This window comes from Xiphias gladius, chromosome 1 (genome assembly GCF_016859285.1).
Source record: "Xiphias gladius isolate SHS-SW01 ecotype Sanya breed wild chromosome 1, ASM1685928v1, whole genome shotgun sequence".
Taxonomy (NCBI): Eukaryota; Metazoa; Chordata; class Actinopteri; order Istiophoriformes; family Xiphiidae; genus Xiphias; species Xiphias gladius.
The window spans coordinates 3,817,410-3,835,761 of NC_053400.1; the positions used below are offsets into that span (position 1 = coordinate 3,817,410).

At 39.7% G+C, this 18,352-nt stretch overlaps 1 protein-coding gene across 6 annotated transcripts in view; it reads left to right on the forward strand.

The window, feature by feature from the left end:
* The window catches only part of lrrk1 (leucine-rich repeat kinase 1), a 102,360-nt gene extending 85,244 nt beyond the window's left edge, over positions 1-17,116 (forward strand). For all 6 annotated transcript variants that reach the window (XM_040124387.1, XM_040124388.1, XM_040124386.1 and 3 more), the window contains 5 exons: positions 3,294-3,491; positions 3,677-3,891; positions 7,921-8,337; positions 9,459-9,560; positions 14,419-17,116. In XM_040124387.1, coding sequence (XP_039980321.1) covers positions 3,294-3,491; positions 3,677-3,891; positions 7,921-8,337; positions 9,459-9,560; positions 14,419-14,596 — 1,110 coding nt within the window. In that variant the 3' untranslated portion in view covers positions 14,597-17,116. The remainder of the gene's footprint in view (positions 1-3,293; positions 3,492-3,676; positions 3,892-7,920; positions 8,338-9,458; positions 9,561-14,418) is intronic.
* The last annotated feature ends 1,236 nt before the right edge of the window (positions 17,117-18,352 follow it).

Sequence of the window (18,352 nt, forward strand, 5' to 3'; positions counted from 1 at the left end):
GCGCTGATGAGATGCTTTGTACTGCAGGGGTTTGTTGTGATTTGTGCACATGATTACGTAAATGTAATACTATATGTTGGTCTTAATAAAACCCAGAGTCTCATTTCCATAAAAGTTACTTAACAGCAGTCTTAGTAGGTGTGTGTGTGTGTGTGTGTGTGTGTGTGTGTGTGTGTGTGTGTGTGTGTGTGTGTGTGTGTGTGTGTGTGTGTGTGTGTGTGTGTGTGTGTGTGTGTGTGTGTGTGTGTGTGTGTGTAACATTTCTGTGACACTTCCAGCAAAGCACAGGTCTGAAGTGAATACTGTCAGGTTTACATTCAATTCAGTTATATATTCAATTTATTTATACAGCGTCATATCATAACAGAGGTTATCTCAGGTCACTTTGCATGTAGACCAGGACTCTCTTTAGTTATATTTACAGAGACCCAACATTCTCCCATGAGCAAGCACTTGGTGACAGCGTCAAGGAAAAACTCCCTTTTAACAGGTAGAAACCTTGAACAGAACCTGGCTCTTGGTGGGGGGGGTGTCTGCCTCGACCAGCTGGGTTCAGGGAGGAGGTGTAGCACAGTAGACGTATAACATAAAAATGTCTAACAATAATGAGACTAATAATAAAACTAATAAATATAATAATAGGGTGAATAATAGTACTAATAAAACTAAATATAGTAATAGACGATAAACATAATATTTGAAGCAGTGGGTGTTGAGCAGGATCATGGGGAGAGTAGGTGGTTTACAGTCACAGGTCCAGACTCTAGCACCAGGGGCATAAATACCTGCAGAAAACGACCGGAGGAGAGAAGAGAGAGAGGAGGAAGCAGAAAACTACGGGAGAGAGAAGAAGTCAAGTTAGTAACCAGCATTGATAGGATATGAATGTATACAGTTGGAGAGGAAGAGGAGGAGAGAGGAGCTTGGTGCATCATGGGAAGTCCCCCGGCAGTCTAGGCCTATAGTGGCATAACTAGGGGGTGGTTCAACCCAAGCCTGAGCCAGCCCTAACTGTAAGCTTTATCAAAAAGGAAGGTTTTAAGCCTTCTCTTAAATGTGGAGAGGGTGTCTGCCTCCCAGACCAAAACTGGAAGATGGTTCCACAGTAGACGAGCCTGATAACTGAAGGCTCTGCTTCCCATTCTACTTTTGGAGACTCTAGGAACCACAAGTAAGCCTGCGTTCTGGGAGCGCAGTGTTCTAATGGGGTAATAGGGTACTATGAGCTCTTTCAGATATGATGATACCTGACCATTAAGGGCTTTGTAGGTGAAGAGGAGGATTTTAAATTCTACTCTGAATTTAGACTAACACTGGAGAAATATGATCTCTTCTCCTAGTTCCTGTCAGTACTCACGCTGCAGCGTTCTGAATCAGCTGGAGAGTATTTAAAGATTTGTTGGGACAGCCTGATAATAAAGAATTACAGTAATCCAGCCCAGAAGTAACAAAAGCATGGACTAGTTTTTCTGCATCTTTTGAGACAGGATGTGCCTGATTTTTGCGATGTTATGTAGACTACAAGGCAGTCCTTGTAGTTTGTTTTTATGTGAGATTAAAGGACATATCCTGATCAAAGAGAACTCTGAGATTCGTAACAGTGGTGCTGGAGGCCAGGGCAAAGCCATCTAGGGTAACTATATCATTAGATAATGTGTTTCTGAGGTGTTTGGAGCCAAGTACAGTAACTTCAGTTTTGTTTGAGTTTAACAGCAGAAAGTTGCTGGTCATCCAGGTCTTTATGTCCTTAAGGCATTCTTGAAGTTTAGCTAACTGATTGGTTTCATCAGGCTTTATTGACAAATACATTTGGGTATCATCAGCATAGCAATGGAAGTTTTTGGAGTGTTTAATAATAATTTTGCCTAAAGGAAGCATACAATGTATAAGGTGAATATAACTGATCCAAACAAAGAACCGTGTGGAACTCTGTGACTAACTTTTGAGTATATGGAGGATTTATCATTATCGTGCACAAACTGAAATCGATCTGAAAAATAGGGCCTAAACTAGCTTAGAGCAGTTCCTTTAATGCCAATTAAATGTTGCAGTCTCTGTAATAGGATATGATGGTCAATAGTATCAAATGCAGCACTAAGGTCTAACAAGACAAGTACAGAGACAAGTCCTTTGTCTGATGCAGTAAGTTCATTTGTAACTTCCACCAGTGCTGTCTCTGTGCTATGATCCACTCTAAATCCTGATTGAAAATCCTCAAATAAACTATTATCATGTAAAGAGTCACACAACTGGTTGGCGACAGCTTTCTCAAGGATCTTAGAGAGAAAGGGAAGGTTAGATATGAGTCTATAGTAGGCTAAAACATATGGATCAAGCGTTAGGCTTTTTAAGAAGAAGTTTAATTACATCTGTTTTAAAGGACTGCGGTACAAAGCATCAGCTCTCATGTATTGACTAGTATCAGTGATATTATTGAAATGAATTGAAATGAGCTACCAGTAATAAAATATGTTCTTATCACCAAATAATGTATTAATATCTTCATACTGATACTAAACAATACTGTATAGTAACTTTTCACATTACATGTCACAGTAATACAGGAAATACTTTAAAGGGGTAGGAAACATAGAACAACTTAAAAGGAAAATAATTAAGGAAATGCATTAGAAAGCTGTGTAAAATATATATACAATACTTTGGCCATATACATGATTTGTCTAGTGTGCAAATAGCTGTGCAAAGAGACAGTGTATGTGCAGAAATAATGAGTCTGGTAGTGCAACTCTGACTCCTTAAAGGATATGTTCACAGTCAAGTCTATCTTAATACAGTTCTCATAAGCCATATGTACTAGAGAGTTATTGGTGGATGTACTCATACCCCCTTTCCACACTGGCTGTGAAGAGATCCCTATTTAACTTGACTTCACATAAGATGGAGGAAAAAATCTATAATTCTTTGCCAGAATGCATTTTAAAGTTTAGTTGAAGCTAATATGAGGCTTGAGTTAGACAAAACAAGTTGGAATATTTGTCCTGATTGTTGGAAGTAGGTTTATTTCAGGCGTTTTTTTCCTGGCAATGCAAACACTAGAACGTATCCCTTCTCTGTGTTTCAGCAAGGAAATGCTGTCTAGGGAAACATAAAAGGTGACATAATCGTACGGCCCCATTTCTCATTGTGTAGCACCAACAAGGTTACATATCTCAAGAGTGAAAAAGCCTCTGAAACAACATTTTGCAACATATAACTTTTCTTTGCTAGAGTCTTAAGAGTGTAAGTTGTTTATTAAAATGTTAATGTAAAAGATCTCTTCCTCACCTGTTAAGAGGCTGGCCAGAGTGTTTGCGGGGATGTCTGATGGCCTGGTGGCAGTGTACAACTTGGTGGAGGACCTTCCTCTGGAGGGGGAAACCTACCTGTGTTCGCACACCCTTAACAAAACGGTCTTTGGTCTGAAGGACTCAGATCCCAGGCAGAGACCCTACCCAGTCTTGAGCATGACTCTGGTCAGCAGTGGCTCCCAGGTGAGCAAATAATCAGTTAGAATTTCCTTGACCATAACATCCTGTCTGATAAGTCACTAAGAAAGTTGCTTAATAAAAGGACAGCATCAAATCCTCTGGTCAAACCCTTGTCTTAACATTATGGCTCCGGAGTTAACACCCCATTCTCACTTTGTTGTTCCTGTCCCTGTCCATGTGTTTATCAGTTATGGTTCTCAAATGGTCCGGGTGTGCTGGTCATTGACTGTCTGAGTCTTCAGGCAGTTCGAAGGCTGGAGCCCTACAACCCGCCATCTTCCATCGTATCCATGGCAACGAGCTTCAGTCTGTGGGGAGAGGAGGCTATCTGGACCCTTGATGACCACATCAACACCCTGCTGCTCTACCATGCTGCCTCCTATGAGCTCTGTGCCAAGTACTGGTGAGAGGAGCTTTAATGTACAGAACTGCCACTGGAGTGTCATAATCAGGTGCAAGATTTGGGATTGTGAACATTTCAAAGAAGAGTTGTATCTATATACACAGCAGTCTATGACAAGCATGAAAATATATGGTAGATATTTTTTGCTAAAGATCAAATGAAATGAATACTTTGACTACCTCTAAAAAGATCATTTCCTGGAGAAAAGTGAATCAATAGACTCAATTTTGATGAATTCTGCCTCATTGGAAAGTAGACAAGATCAGGCAGGCTGATATTACTGGCTGATTTTGGCGTATCACAGATATATCAGTATTGGCGTACAGTATATGTGAGCTCAGTAATAAAAATGTCAGTGCAGAAACACCAAAGATATGTGTCCGGTCATTTAGAAACCAAATCTCCATTAAATTGTTTGTCCACCAGTATGCACTGAAAAGTTCTTTGTTATACTCTAAATTGGTCCACTTAGTACATTGGGGGGCTGCCTGTAAATACTGATGATTCTACTCATTTGAATAGGAATGTATAAAAATGTCTATTGTGGGGTATGTGCCAGACAATTTCTTGGCTCAGGGCAGTAACTTCCTGGAGTGTTCCTGGAGTCTTATCATCACCATGAGGTTGCAAGGCAACCAGCAAAGACTCAAAGAAGCAACCCCTGACAGGTATTTCATAAAGGAGGCTCAGAAAAGTATAGCTTATTGTGAAAAGTCTGTCTTGAAATAACCCAAAAAAAACAAACCTGGATCTGTTTCATAAAGGCGGTTTGGAGCTAATGTTAGCAGACTACATCAAGTCTGGTTTGGTTTAGTTTATGGAACACAGGCCTGAGACATCAAGCACTGAACACATCAATTCACAGTTATGAAAACAGACATGTTAAGTGTTGCTTTGTGGCCTCAAATCCCTGTTCAATTCACAATGCAGTAGTAAAGGGGGAGCCTGCGGTGCAGCAACTTGAGAAAAAACACTGTGTTTATTTATTTTATTTATTTTTTGAGGCAACAGACAGAACATTGATAGCAACATCAAAACAAACATATAAATACAGGACAGGACAATTAATTTTTCACTACTACCACCAATAATAATGATAATAATAATAATAAAGCCCGTCCGACCCAACCACTGACAGTGAAGCAGGGATAGGGCAATGTGTGGAAGTTAAGTTTTTTTTTTTTTTTTTGTAAAATCAGGGTTATTCCAGATGGGAATATATTTGGATGGTGCAATAGGGGTGTTTGTAATTTTATTAAATTTCCACCAGGTTGAGGTATGGTACGTCTGAAATCAGAATGTCTTCAGAAAATCTTTGTTCTATTCTAACCCTATGTTTTCTGATTGGTTAAGGTGAATCCATTTGAATTTATATTGAAGCTGATTGGCCAGAGAGTAATGGTAAAAATGAGGAGCTTCCAGGCCTCATTGTGTTTTGGGTTTTGTAGGGTGGTCAATTTAATGCTTGTCCTGTTTTTCAAGTAGAAGTTGGAGATTGAGTCTAGACACTTGAACTGGGCAAGGTTGGGTTACTTGAGAATAGACCATTTATTTTAGGAAGTATTGTCATTGTATCAGTGGATAATCTACCCATAATTTATAATGGTAGGTTGATCCATCATTTATTGCTTTGAGTATCAGAGTGAAGTTGAACCCAAATAGCTCTGTCAGCCTGGAGGAAACATTGATGCCTAAATATGTGATTTGGCCTGTATATAATGAGATAGATGGTGTATGGGCTGCCCCATACCAGCTGTTGCTGTTTAGTGGAAGGATGGAAGATTTACTCCACTAATATGAATATTTTGAAATTTTTGAATGATTCAATAAGTGTTATTGTCTCTTGAAGTGATGAAGAAGGGTATTTTAAGAACAGCAGTATATCGTCTGCAAAAAGACTGATCTTATGATGTGTGTTCAGTATTTGGATTCCTTTGATGCAGGTGTTCTGACGAATGGCTGCTGCTAACATTTCAATGAAAATCCTAGGCATTCCTGCCTAGTTCCCCTGCGCAATGTGAAGCTTTGTGATGTTAGTCTATTGGTCATGATGGTGGCTGAAGGTGAGGTGTTAAGAATTTTGCTTAGTCCCTGCTTGTTGTAGTGATGAATAATGCACTAAGTTGAACAGTCTGTGTGTGTCGCTGGATGTATGTCTACCTTTGATACAACTAGTTTGATCTGGATGAATTATTATTACTGATGATTTTTATATCTACGCTGATGAGAGAGATGGGACGGTAACTAGATGGTAGGGTTTGATCTTTGATGGCTGTGTTAATGTTTGCTGGAATTTTTTTGTTTCACTTATTCAGTAAACAAGTGGTGTTATAATGGACCAAAAGTGGTTACAGAACTGTTATAAGGCATAAGATTGGGGGCAGTGAAACGTTAATTTTGTGTTATTGATGAATCAAGTATGTTGGTTGGGTCTTCACTAAGTTGTCAATACTGTTGAGAAATGAGTTGATATTTTCTTTACTTGGGTCTTTTTCCGATGAGTATAGTTTGCTATAAAAACTTTCCTCAAGTGAGCGTGTGGGCTTCCCTACTGGGTCCTTAATGGTTTAGATTGTTCTTTCTTTATTTCGTTTAATTTGATTTGCCAAGTATTTGCAATATTTATTGTTATGGTGGAAGTGTTTTTGTCTAGGTCTATGTATCAGGAATTGAGTTTGCTTATTCATAATTTCATGTAGTTGAAACTTATATTTTCTTAATAATTCTGTTTTTTTCTGTTGTGTTACTTGCAGTAATGTTTTCCAGTTTTTTAATTTTTTTTTTTTTTTTTTTTGTTCCAGTTCAGCAGTTTTTTTTTTTTCTCCTGACTGGGTTTCAGTCTGACAGATTGATTGTACCACTCATTCAGCTTGAGATGAAGCTAAGTCTGAAAACTAGCCTGACCAAGACCAGGCTAGACTAAAGGGATATGTTTTAATAGTTACTTGATCAGGCATCCCTTTTATCGAGTGAAATTTCTCAAAAGTAAGTCTTTTCACTGAGCTAAGCTAACTGACTGCCAGCTGTAGCTTCATATTTAACATTCAGACATGAAAGTGATATCAATGTTCTCATCTAACTCTCGGCAAGAAAGCGAATAAGCATATTTCCCAAAATGTCAAACTGTTCCTTTAAAAAACAAATATTGGCCGACATAAAACTAAGACATTATTTTAACTCTTAAATATCAATATCAATAATAGCCTTCAGAATCAGATTCAACCAGGATAATGTGTGAACAACCCAGCTTTGTCGCCCTCTAACAATGAAGCCAAGGCGGCACCCCGGAGGATGAATTCTGCAAAGCACTATGAGTAGCACTTTGTTTGTGAATAATGCTCTTAAACCACATACTGCAGGGAAATGTGGAGCTAATGTGGGTGATGTGAACAATCTATCTAAAAGGATTGTTTGAAACCTGTGTTTTAAACTGAGACAGAAAATCCTAATTTTAGTTGCAGAGAAAAAAATTTCAACAGCTAAAGTAAACAGTTTCTTATAGTTTTAGAAATGTTTAGTCATTAATAAGCCCCAAAACTAGTTTATAATATACTAATATCAGTATATGAAGTCCAGCATTGTGTGACTTCTTCAGTTTCTCCAGTTTTACGTTTGTGTTAAGGAACTTATGTCGGAAAGTTGGGGTGCATTTAGAGACATTCCTAATGGGGGGTCTGTGAAGCCCATTCAGACACTGTGTATACTGGGCTGTATAAGTAAACCTGACAGTGAGTGATGTTAACATTAGCTTCTGAGAAAAGCAGAGCAGTCTCCAACCTTCCTCATTCATGATTAGTTGAAGCAACATTATAACTTTGTTACTTCAGGTTGGTTATTTAATACTAATTCAAAAGTTGCACTCTGACAATAATGATGTAATACACCCTTTTCCTTATGCAATCTGTATTCGTCTGATACACAGCTGTGCTTTTACAGTTGAGCAGGAGACAAAAGCTGCTTGTGCCTACGTTGAAATATAAATGAGTTTTGATTTGAGTGGCTGTATTTGAGTTCATGTTGTGGTTTCAGCTGCAGAGATAGCAATCCTCTACGAGACATCTTCACCGTGCAGCGTCCTGCAGGGGTTACCACAGTGACAGACACTAACCTCAAGACCGTGGACCAAGAAGAGAAGCTGGAATGGACTAATGGAGAAGTGACATTGATCCACAGTGAGGAGGCGGGCACTCAGATCATCCAGCACCAGGATTCACTGACAGACTACTGCTCCATATCATCTAACTCCCTGGAGCTGCTGGGGTCAGACTGTTCCAGCACTGGTGACCTTGGCTCGTTAGCCACCCACAGCAGTGTGGCACTGCCAGCAGACCGGGGTGGGTCATTCACCAATCCTGATCTGGACTCTGCAGAGACTGTGAGTCCCACAATGCCTCAGCTGCAAGCCTTCAAGGTGCTGCCAGTGAGTGGAACTCTGTGGATCCCCAGGTACAAAATAGTTCATACCAACTAAACAACACACAAATACACCAGCGTAAAATGTAGAGTTGCTGAGGTATTGTTGTAGCAGCAAGTGACCACAAATGAAATGCAGTGTAAATAGGAACACAGCAAATAATGGTATTAAAAACACCCATCTATAATTGTAATATAAGTATTTGAAATTTAAAAACTTGGTATTGTATACATACCTCTCATGTAGCTGTATGTATACAGTATACATTCAGGGTTTGAAAATAATGTACAAAAACATACTGAAAAATTAAATATTTTATATAGATATACATAAATCAGTAAAATAAAAATAATCTTACATACTCTTACCAGGTTTATATATTACTATCTGCTGTGAAAAAATTGACAAAAACTGATCTACAGAGGGTCATGCACTCCTAAGTTCTTGCACCTTTAAAACCTGAGGAATGTATAGGCTATTAAACCCTTTCGTAATGTGTCAATCAGTTTCCGGGAAACATTTGTAGCAGCACTTTATCAAAAGCAATAAACATCTGAATAGGACATCATTGTAGTATCACAAGCTGAAATTTAACTTTCAAGAATAACAGTTTTAAGGGGTCAAGCTGGCAATACTTTGTAAATGTAGGTATGACTGTTTTCTTTACATATGCATACACTGAGAAATATGTGTTTTTTACGTATTTTGTCAATTGGTCTAACATGATTGGCTTAATGTGTCATAATTTGAAGTATGTTGCATTATTCGTGAAATATATTTTAATGCTACTGAACTTTTAGATTTTTGGCAAAGATGATGTTGGTTATTGTTGACACATATTGGTAAATTAAGATCAATGTTGATATTCATTATAGTTTTAAAGTGGACTCTGCATTCTGTAACTCCTGTACTTTAACAGTTTACCTAATTAATTAAAAGTAGTTAAGTGTCAGGTCAGATATGTCCGCCTGTTTTAAATTTTGTGATGCACATATACATTTACATACACTTACATTACAAGTAGGTTTGAATTTAAAAACAGCTGGTGCAACCTTTTCAAGCAACGTAACACACTATTACTCATATGCAATGAAGAGGGCATATTTATGCTTAGCACATGTGCTGGATGCTGTGTGTTTTGTCGTTCCTCCAGACGTGGAGGTGATGTGATGGTCATAGAGGTGCAGTCACACGGCGATCAGCTGAGGGGACGTGTCATCGCTGTCCTCAGTCCACCTGGATGTTCCTCTTTGGGGTTAGCTCATTTCTTATTAAGAGACTTGCTGTTCATCAGATATGATGTGGGATTAAACTTTTTGTTTGTTTTTGCAGCACATGCTTTACATCAGTTAATTATTAATATCACCTATTTATTTATTGAGCCCAAATATTTGCCTCCCAATTTATAAATGAAGGAGTTCTGAAGGTAATTCCAACATTTCTGTCTTGATTTTACTGTTACCAAGTTTATGTTTATCTTTTTTTTGAATATTTCAACTTTGGCCCTCGAGTTTGGAGTAAGTAATTTAACTGGGCCATATTAGACTTGCTAGGTGGCAAAAAATGTTTGGGAAACCATAATGTGAGGGATGGTAGTATTCAGTGTGCATTTTTCAGCCCTGATTTCCAAGACTTGTAGTTAATAATCAATTAATTTTAATACAGCCTTAGAGAGCTGGAATAACAGCATTAAAAAAAAACTACACCATGATGACAATCATGATGTATCAGTGCAATTTCCCAGCAGTTTGGTGTATCATGTCACAAAACAAATTACTATGATTTTTTTATGTAGGTACCAAATACCATTACACTGTACCTGAGTGAATTTTCACCTTCCACTCAGCTAATATTCCCAGCAGTACTTCATTCAAGGAGAGTGCTCCATGATAATAAAGCATAAGAGTTGCGGGGTTCTTAGTAGTTTAATCTCTGTGTACTCACCATGTTCAGTGGGTGCAGCAGGGCAGGTGTATTTGATCTTGATGAATGTCACAGAGAAGAATCAAAGAAAAACTGGCTAGAGCTCTCCAGCAAAGGCACTATGGGCCAATCTGAGATCAAATGAGCCGTGAGATAAAAATGGCAATTAAACAGAATCTAAAAACAATTTGCTGCAGCCTCTGAACCAGAGAACTCCCATTATGGCTGAGAATTCATTGTAAGCCAGGGCAGTCCTTTTCCACCAGAACACGAGCAATCCTTTATCCACAAGAGCAGTGAAGAGAGGGCCTGTGCAGATTATCTATCTGCAGATTATATGCTAAAATAAGATATCAAAATAAACACCTATCTATTTAAAGGGGCTATATGTAAGTTTTGCTATTGCTACATAGCCAGTCTTAGCATTAAAAGCTGTTCATTTACAAGTCTAGAAGAAACTTCAATCCCTTACCCGCTAAGTGCTGTCCCTAGCAGTGGAAAGCAATGTCAGTGTTAACTCTTGTTATTCGTCTATTTCTATAGCTTCTTTTCTTCTACTGAAGTTAGCATGCTAACCAGATAGCCCCAGCCCAACCTGCCCTTCTCGTCACTTTCTAATAGCGAGTCATTGTAGCTTCCAGTCTGCCCTGAAGAAGAAGCTCTGCTCAGAGGGCGTATTCTAACCTCTTGTATTGTAAACGCAACAATGGCTGAAGCGCACCACCAGCCACTACCAGCAAGAAACCACATTTGGCAGCAGAGAAAACAAAATGCACCTTTAAATGCTGCTATTTAAACATTTTATTGAGATGATGTTGTTCAGGCTATAAGGCTCTTATTTGGGCTTAGTATTCACTCCAAGCTGTAAGTCTGGAAAAAGTGTCAGCAAAAGAAGCTGCTCTCCACAAAACACATATCAGAACATACATTTAAGGTGAGTTTGTTGTGAAAGAGCAGAACAGCAGCCGGATAGAGGAGGGGTTAAGACAGACATTTGGAAACTGGCTGACAAGGTTCAGAAACCCAGCTGGGGCACCTCCTCAGTAAATGAAGTTGGCAGTTGAGAAAGTAAAATAAAATTTTGCTCAAAGCTTTGGAAGCTTCGGCAGTTCAGCCCTGCCCCCTATATATAAAGAAGGCCCTGCCTTCAGTTACCCACTGGACCAGCTCCCCCTCTACAGCAGGCTAGTTCCAGATCCCAACAGTTTGCCAGAGCCTCAAGCTTCGGCCACGACCCCATGCACTGTGGCCCCACCTTCACAGAGGCTCAATAATGTCCCGAGTAGTGCTGTATCCCTACCCCTGTCAACTGACCACGCTCCATGCATGGAAGCAGGCACCACTAGACTCATTCGAGATGAACTGTACCATACCTGAAAAGCGGATGGGAGCAAGCGAGATTGGACGAAGATAAGGTAGCTTATTAAAATGACATAGGCTATCTCTGACGATCATGATAGCATTTATTGTTCAACTTCGATATTACTCAATTATTTTAAATAGAAATTTAAACACTGTAGCAGGCTTGCCCTACCACCCACAGGTCAGCATGCCAGCTATAGATCAGCTGCCAGTGATTTTTTGCTGAGCCTGTTCACCTCAGGCCACATCTCACATCCTGAGAATTAAAAACATCAATCTAATGTCGAAATTAGGGATGCAAATTTTAAGTAATTTCATCAATCAGTAGTCAGTCATGTTAACGATCAGTAGTTGATTGATCGTTAACAATTTATGAAATACATGTTGTCTTTTACCATTATCGAAATGTGGGGAAGGGAAAATCACGGTGTATTAGGAATTTAGGAACAAACTAAATAAACACCAAGTTGCTTGATTTATAAGCTAAACAATACAAAATAACTCTGTATCAAGTCGGCCAAAAATCTGACCAAAATGCATTTTGTGCTGACCACTGGTGATCAATTCTGCACTGGCCTGGTTTGTCTCGAACGAAACTGCCTTTTACTTAGCTACACCCAGTTCCAGTTCATGACAGCAGGCTCCACCCCCAGTGGTGCCACAGTGACATCCTATTTTCTTGACCACGCCTCCTGTGTAGCAGCAGGCTCCACCCACAGTGACAGTCCCAGCTCAGACATATTTGAGTGTGCTTGCAATCAGGTAGCTCTAAATGTAAGGCCAGTCTACTGCCGAAAGACTAAAGTAAGATTATCGTCATGTTCCAGTGAACATGTTGGCAGGGCATTTCTTCTACCCAGTGAGCCTCAGTGTCAGCAAAGCAAATTGCTTTTCACAAGGCAAAGCAGGCTGTCAGTGTTGAAATAAAGTAATATTTCAGTTGAAGGGAAACCGCTGAAATTTATGCAAGTGCAATCACTTAAAGCAGAAGTGCTGCATGAAGTTTTTGCAATAGCAGTAGAGATGTAAGTTGTAGTATACATACATGCACAACAATGTCAAAATGTGTGAAATGAACCTAAAAAGCAAACTGTGATGAGGAAAGTTGCAAAGTTGTACAAAGCTATAAGTGTGATCCGATTGAGAATTACTTGTTAGTCTGGAACGGGAGGGCTTGAACATTCGAGCCACTGTCCACAAAAGAAGGAAAAAGAAGGAAAAAGTTGAATATTAAAAAGAAAACCATTAAAGGATCTAAGCACATATTATCTAATAACAATGTCCATTTCCAAGTTTTAATTTTTATTTGAGTTGTATTTATGTGGAAGTTGTGGATGACCGAAAAAAAGAACAGGCAAGGATGATAAGCATGTGTTATATGGTGCTTTGCTAAAGCCAGCGTTTATAACCAAAGAATCCAGAGCATACAGCCCTGGCTCATGGCTAAACAGGCCCATGTCGATTGTAAGGGTAATCTGGTTATTGGTTTTAAGTCCCGTCTGTCTTATGTTTATAATATAATTGTGTTATTTTGCTTCTGCTTTAATAAGATGGATTTGAAATCCATTAAGAATAAGATCTTTTTAAATGTCCCTTTTTCTTCTGTCCATTTATCATTGAAGAACTTTGTTTTGCTGTGTTTAGTTTTAAATAGGCTTTATCTTATTTTTGTATTTAAATTGGTCTAGGCATATGTTCTTTCTAACATTAAAGGGTCTTAGTGAGCTCTAGATTGGGCTTCCTTCCACCTGCATGGAGCCCAGCCTGAGCTATGCTTGAAACCATTCACTGCTGGGGGAGGACGGGCCAAAGAGCTTTATGTTCATTTACTGATGCAGCCTCAATAAAGCGTAGCAAGATCCTTCATCATGTACTTATGGTGCTTTGCTGAGTCTTTAATTATTTCTGTAAAGAAGCCAGCAGCTGGTCCTTTGCAAAAAGGACTTCTGTGTGAGCTTCAACAAAGGGGCCTGGTCTTTTAGCAACAGGCAATAAAAGGACCACCTAAAACAGGGCCCTTAATAAGCAGTTATTACATGGTGCACCTGTCACATAGCTGACACATTGGGAGGTCATAGCTGAGGTCAAGGGAGAGGTCACCAGGCCTGTAGGCCTTCATTTATAGTACATAGCTGCTGGTGTTTTTCTTTAGCTGTAATGATCATGGTCATGGTGCTGCCTGTCCTCTCTGATTTAGCATTTTCACTCCATTTCAAATATAATGTTCCAACCCTGGGTAATTGTTAAACGTGTCTGTTGGTTGATGTGTGAGCCGGATGTCTCTTACAGCGCTTGTGGACTTCACAGAGCACAGCCTCGCCAGCCTGTTCTTGTAATCACGAGGCTGTATATCACAGAAAATGAACTAACATCAGGAGAGGATAATGATACACCTCAGAAAGATGAAACAACAATGGAAGAACATAATTCAGGGTTGTTCTGCATGATACATGGGTGCTTTTTGTCAGTTCAAAAGTAGATAGCTTCGTCTCACTTTTTAACGTTCTGTGGTCCGTTTTACATGACTTCTTTCTAGGAGAAAGGGCTTTGGAGAAGACATTTTAGAACAGAGAAGTGCGGGAATTCTGCCATTTAGCAGCACTTAAACAAATAGTAACTTCTGTGCTAACAGTATATTCAGTATCCTTAGTGGCTTTCCAAGCAGCCGCTTCCTAGAACTGCCCACTTGCTTCCAGGAAAAGCTAATTACAGTGCACAGAGATGTCCCACCAACTTTAGCTCCCTCTCCTCACTGCATCCCCCTCTTTTCCTTGCAGATCGATCTCTTACTTGCGTCCCTCACTCCCTCTTCTCTCCCTTTCTCTCAGGATCCTGGAGGAGGCAGCATTAGTGGCAAAGGACACAGTTGTATGTGGCTTTCATAAGGAAAACATGGAGTGGTGCCTGTGTGTCTGGAGGGGCTGGGGCAGCTGCGAGCTGGAAGTCTTCTACCAGTCTTACGAGGAACTGGGCCGCTTGGAGACCAGCATGAGGAAAAGAAGGTAGCTGTTGTGCTGCAACAGCGAGGTGCAGAATCGCAGCTCTGTATGGAGGGCGAGCCAAGGGGAATACACACCGACAGACTGCCAGTGTTCAGAGCAGGAGGCGGCCGAATGCTGACATCAGGGCAACGTAGGAGGGGGGGAGGTCTGCCATAAGGGCTGAGCCTCAAGCTGTGCACAGTGGTTATATCCCCTCACTGCATACCTCAGCACCAATAATATGTTAAGACCTGAGAAATCAGTAATCTCACAGCAGACATGAAAAGCCATAAAGCTGAGTCACAGATCAAGCTTGCCATAACAAAACTTTAGATGCTTTAGTAAGTGACTGGACTTCTGCACAGAGGTTTCAATGTTGGTTACATTTTCACATTTAGTGCTATATGCCAGATTTGCTACTGGCAGCAGTCTGTCAGCCAGGTTGGTGTGACTTGGATTCAGTTCAAGATGTGGTGGTCTGTTGGGGCCTAATTCCAGCTGCTGCAGTCTATTGTTTATTCTTTGTCTATTTCAGTCTTCCTTTATTTAACTGTTCCAGTTTGAAACTTTATTCCCTTTGGAGGTGACAGTGGATGGGGACATTCTGAAGGAACAATTATTGACTGTTTTGAAATGAATTGGTATTGGAAATAAGCTGCTGGTAAACAGCTGTGTTGTTGGAACAGACAACTGGTTATAGATGGGTGGATGGCAGTGACACTGACACTCTCACATACTCAGAACACAGTGTTCCTCTCTTTTCCAGTGTATTTTAGCCTTACACTATGCCGTATGAATCTGCATGCCAGCCAAAGCTCCCACTGTTACCAGAGTGGCCTGTACGCAACAAACTAACATCTGTGTTCTGTGCAGCGTTATGCAACAGACTTTTTGCTTTTGGCAGGTTCTTACAGATAAAACACTTTCTTTTAAACAAAGCTCCATTTTGGCCTAAGACTCCAGTGTGTTCTTCGCTTGCCTCTGCTCCTCTAGCATCATTTTCAGCAGAAAAACATCTTCAAAGATGAAACATGTTCTTGGGGTTTTACCTCTCTATTAAGCAGGAGTTTTCAGTGTTACCGGTCTGCCTTTCCTTCACAGGGTTCACATTACCTTCTCATGCACAAAGGATTCAGAGGCGGGTGCGTCCGCACATTTTAGATAATGGAGACCACAACACTAGCTCAGTATAAACATCTTGAGTCTTCTTTATTAGAACAATATGCGTTGATGAATCCTGTCAGCTGCAGTTTGTGTGGCTGGGCTGTAAACAGATACACCAGTTGCCAGTCTGATTCTCTTGTGTTCCTGACGGAGTCGCTGGCCAAGGAATTTGCCTCACACGGTGGTCAGTACATATGTAATTTTAAACAGAACCAGTAACCACAAGTGTCAACACATCAGCCAGGACAATCAGTAGGACTACAAATTTAACTAAGTTCAGATAATTCACTCCCACGAGGCTTTGACAGTCTGTCAATAGCTTATCATTTGTATGTTGTTGAAATCCAACAAAATAATACTTAATACCTAATTATAAAACTAACCTAATTATCTTGCTTAAAATGACAGGTTGCACAAATTTTACTATCCCTCATTGTATAGTAGAACATACCCGTGCAGGTTAGTCTGTTGACAGAAAACACCAGGAACATGTTCTAGCTTTTCAGAAATGCTGATGAAAGAAACCCTCTATACAGGAATTCACTGAGTCACAGATGTTAGCGGAGCGGAGTCTATCTACAAGAGAGGGGAAGACTTTAGATCTGTATAGAGACCTTTAAAATGTATCACGTGTGTAAATTTATTTGCTCTTGCTTTCTTGCTCCCTGGTGTATTCACACAGGACTAGTGTTTCCAGGAGACCTCACGAGATCAGACCACCACGTCTGTGTTCACATGGTATATTTCACCCAGTAGTTCGGACCAAAACATCGGGATTATCACCAAAGGAGACTGAAGCATGAGATACCATAATAGAATATTGTGGCGATCTTATAGACAGATTCAATGTTTCTTTCCAAACCATATCAGTAATTCCCACTGCAGCGCCCAAAAACATGAGGAATAAATGAGCCTAAGTGAATGAAATGCTGAATCACATGGGGCTAATGCTAATTTCATCAGGTGAGGTCTGTTTGGTGAAGTATTAAATTTAATTTCCAGAGCCATTTTTTAATGGTAGATCAAAGACGTGCCAGATTCATGCAGGATTAAAAGCACGGGATGCCACTTACAACAGGGCTTTGGGTGAAGCATTTGTTAAATTGTGTGGTTACAATGACAAGCTGTCAATGTAAACGTTGAGAACCACTGTAGGAAATCATTACTCCCCACATGGTTTTAAATATTTAAATCTTTTTTTTTTCTTTTTTTCCGGGCAACTTGTTTACTTAGACTAGCACATTTACACTTCTTCAGTGGCCAGTAACATGTATATAGTCTATAACAGCCTTGAAGTAAGGCAGAGGTTATTTATTTTCCAGAATGTATAATGACAGTCTGTTGCAATAGAAGTTGTTGTGTACCTAATCACTGTACAATATGGTACTGAATAAAGTTCTTATGATAGTTCTGTTTCATTTCTGAAAATGGTCTGTCCTAATTGTTTAGATGGATGGAAACTTCAATTCTTTACTCACAAATCTTTCCCTCTGCATTCACTGCACTGTACATTCTTGGGGAGAGAGAGAGACGCCTTGTGTGATGAAGTGATGATAACAGATGAGCGAGGGAATTTGATAACAAGGCTCCTGCTTGGTATGAGGAACATAAGAGGCTGCTTCCTGCTCAGAAATTTGCATGATTGGGAAAATTCCCTTGTTCGACTTGTTCCTGACTGTATGTTTACATGAAACTAAATTATGTATTTGGCATAGAGCAGTAATGTGATATGTAAAACGGTAATGTAACGCAAACCCAGTATCCTGACTTTCAGTCCATAGTATGGGTCAGTCTCAAAAAACTGGATTTAATTAGACCTTCCCTGCTGGCAACAAACCCTCCAAACTAAACAGCAAATGTTTGTTATTGCCTTCCACAATGAACCATACTAGCTTTACAAAAAAAAAAAAAATGTTCCGTTAGTTTGCAACCACAGCAACTTGTCAAAGTATGAAACTTTGGTAACAGGATGACAGATGATTGTATATCTTGGGGGGGGGTCGTAACCGTTGTCTCTGTTAAAGCTAGTGGACTTTGAGGTACAGTTTTTTGGCAAAACTGTTGTTTCCAAGCTCAAGCTGGAATCACATGCATTTTCGCATCTAGCGTCCCCATTGATAGACAACATGATTTGTCAGTCCTTCCCAAATCCATAACAAATGACTTACAAAAATGATTCATATAAGCATTTCCTTATCTGCCACTGCTATGGTTTAGTTTCAGTACAAAAACGCATCCTTAATGACCACCTCCCTAACATACTTGGCAGTGATATAGCAACATCACACCACTTCTGCCTTTGCTTTTGACGGACAGCAGTTATAATTTGCACTGCCACTAGATGTGGTGTTCATTTTGTAAGCCAATTTTAGATTTAGTCTTAGTCCTAGATTTAGTCCTGAGGTAAAAAGTTGATGTTAGTTTTAGTCATATTTAGTGAACTTCAACTTCTTTAGACCCAGAATGGGCACTTTGGTCTTTGTAATTTTGACTTTAGCAACCTGCTTCAAATAAGCTTTCCTCCTGCTGATTTCAAGCTAAAAGAAAATAAAAAATACGCCACAAAGTGACAGGTTGTATGATTAACGATGTAGCTTTTCAGAGAGCGTGTCTCAAC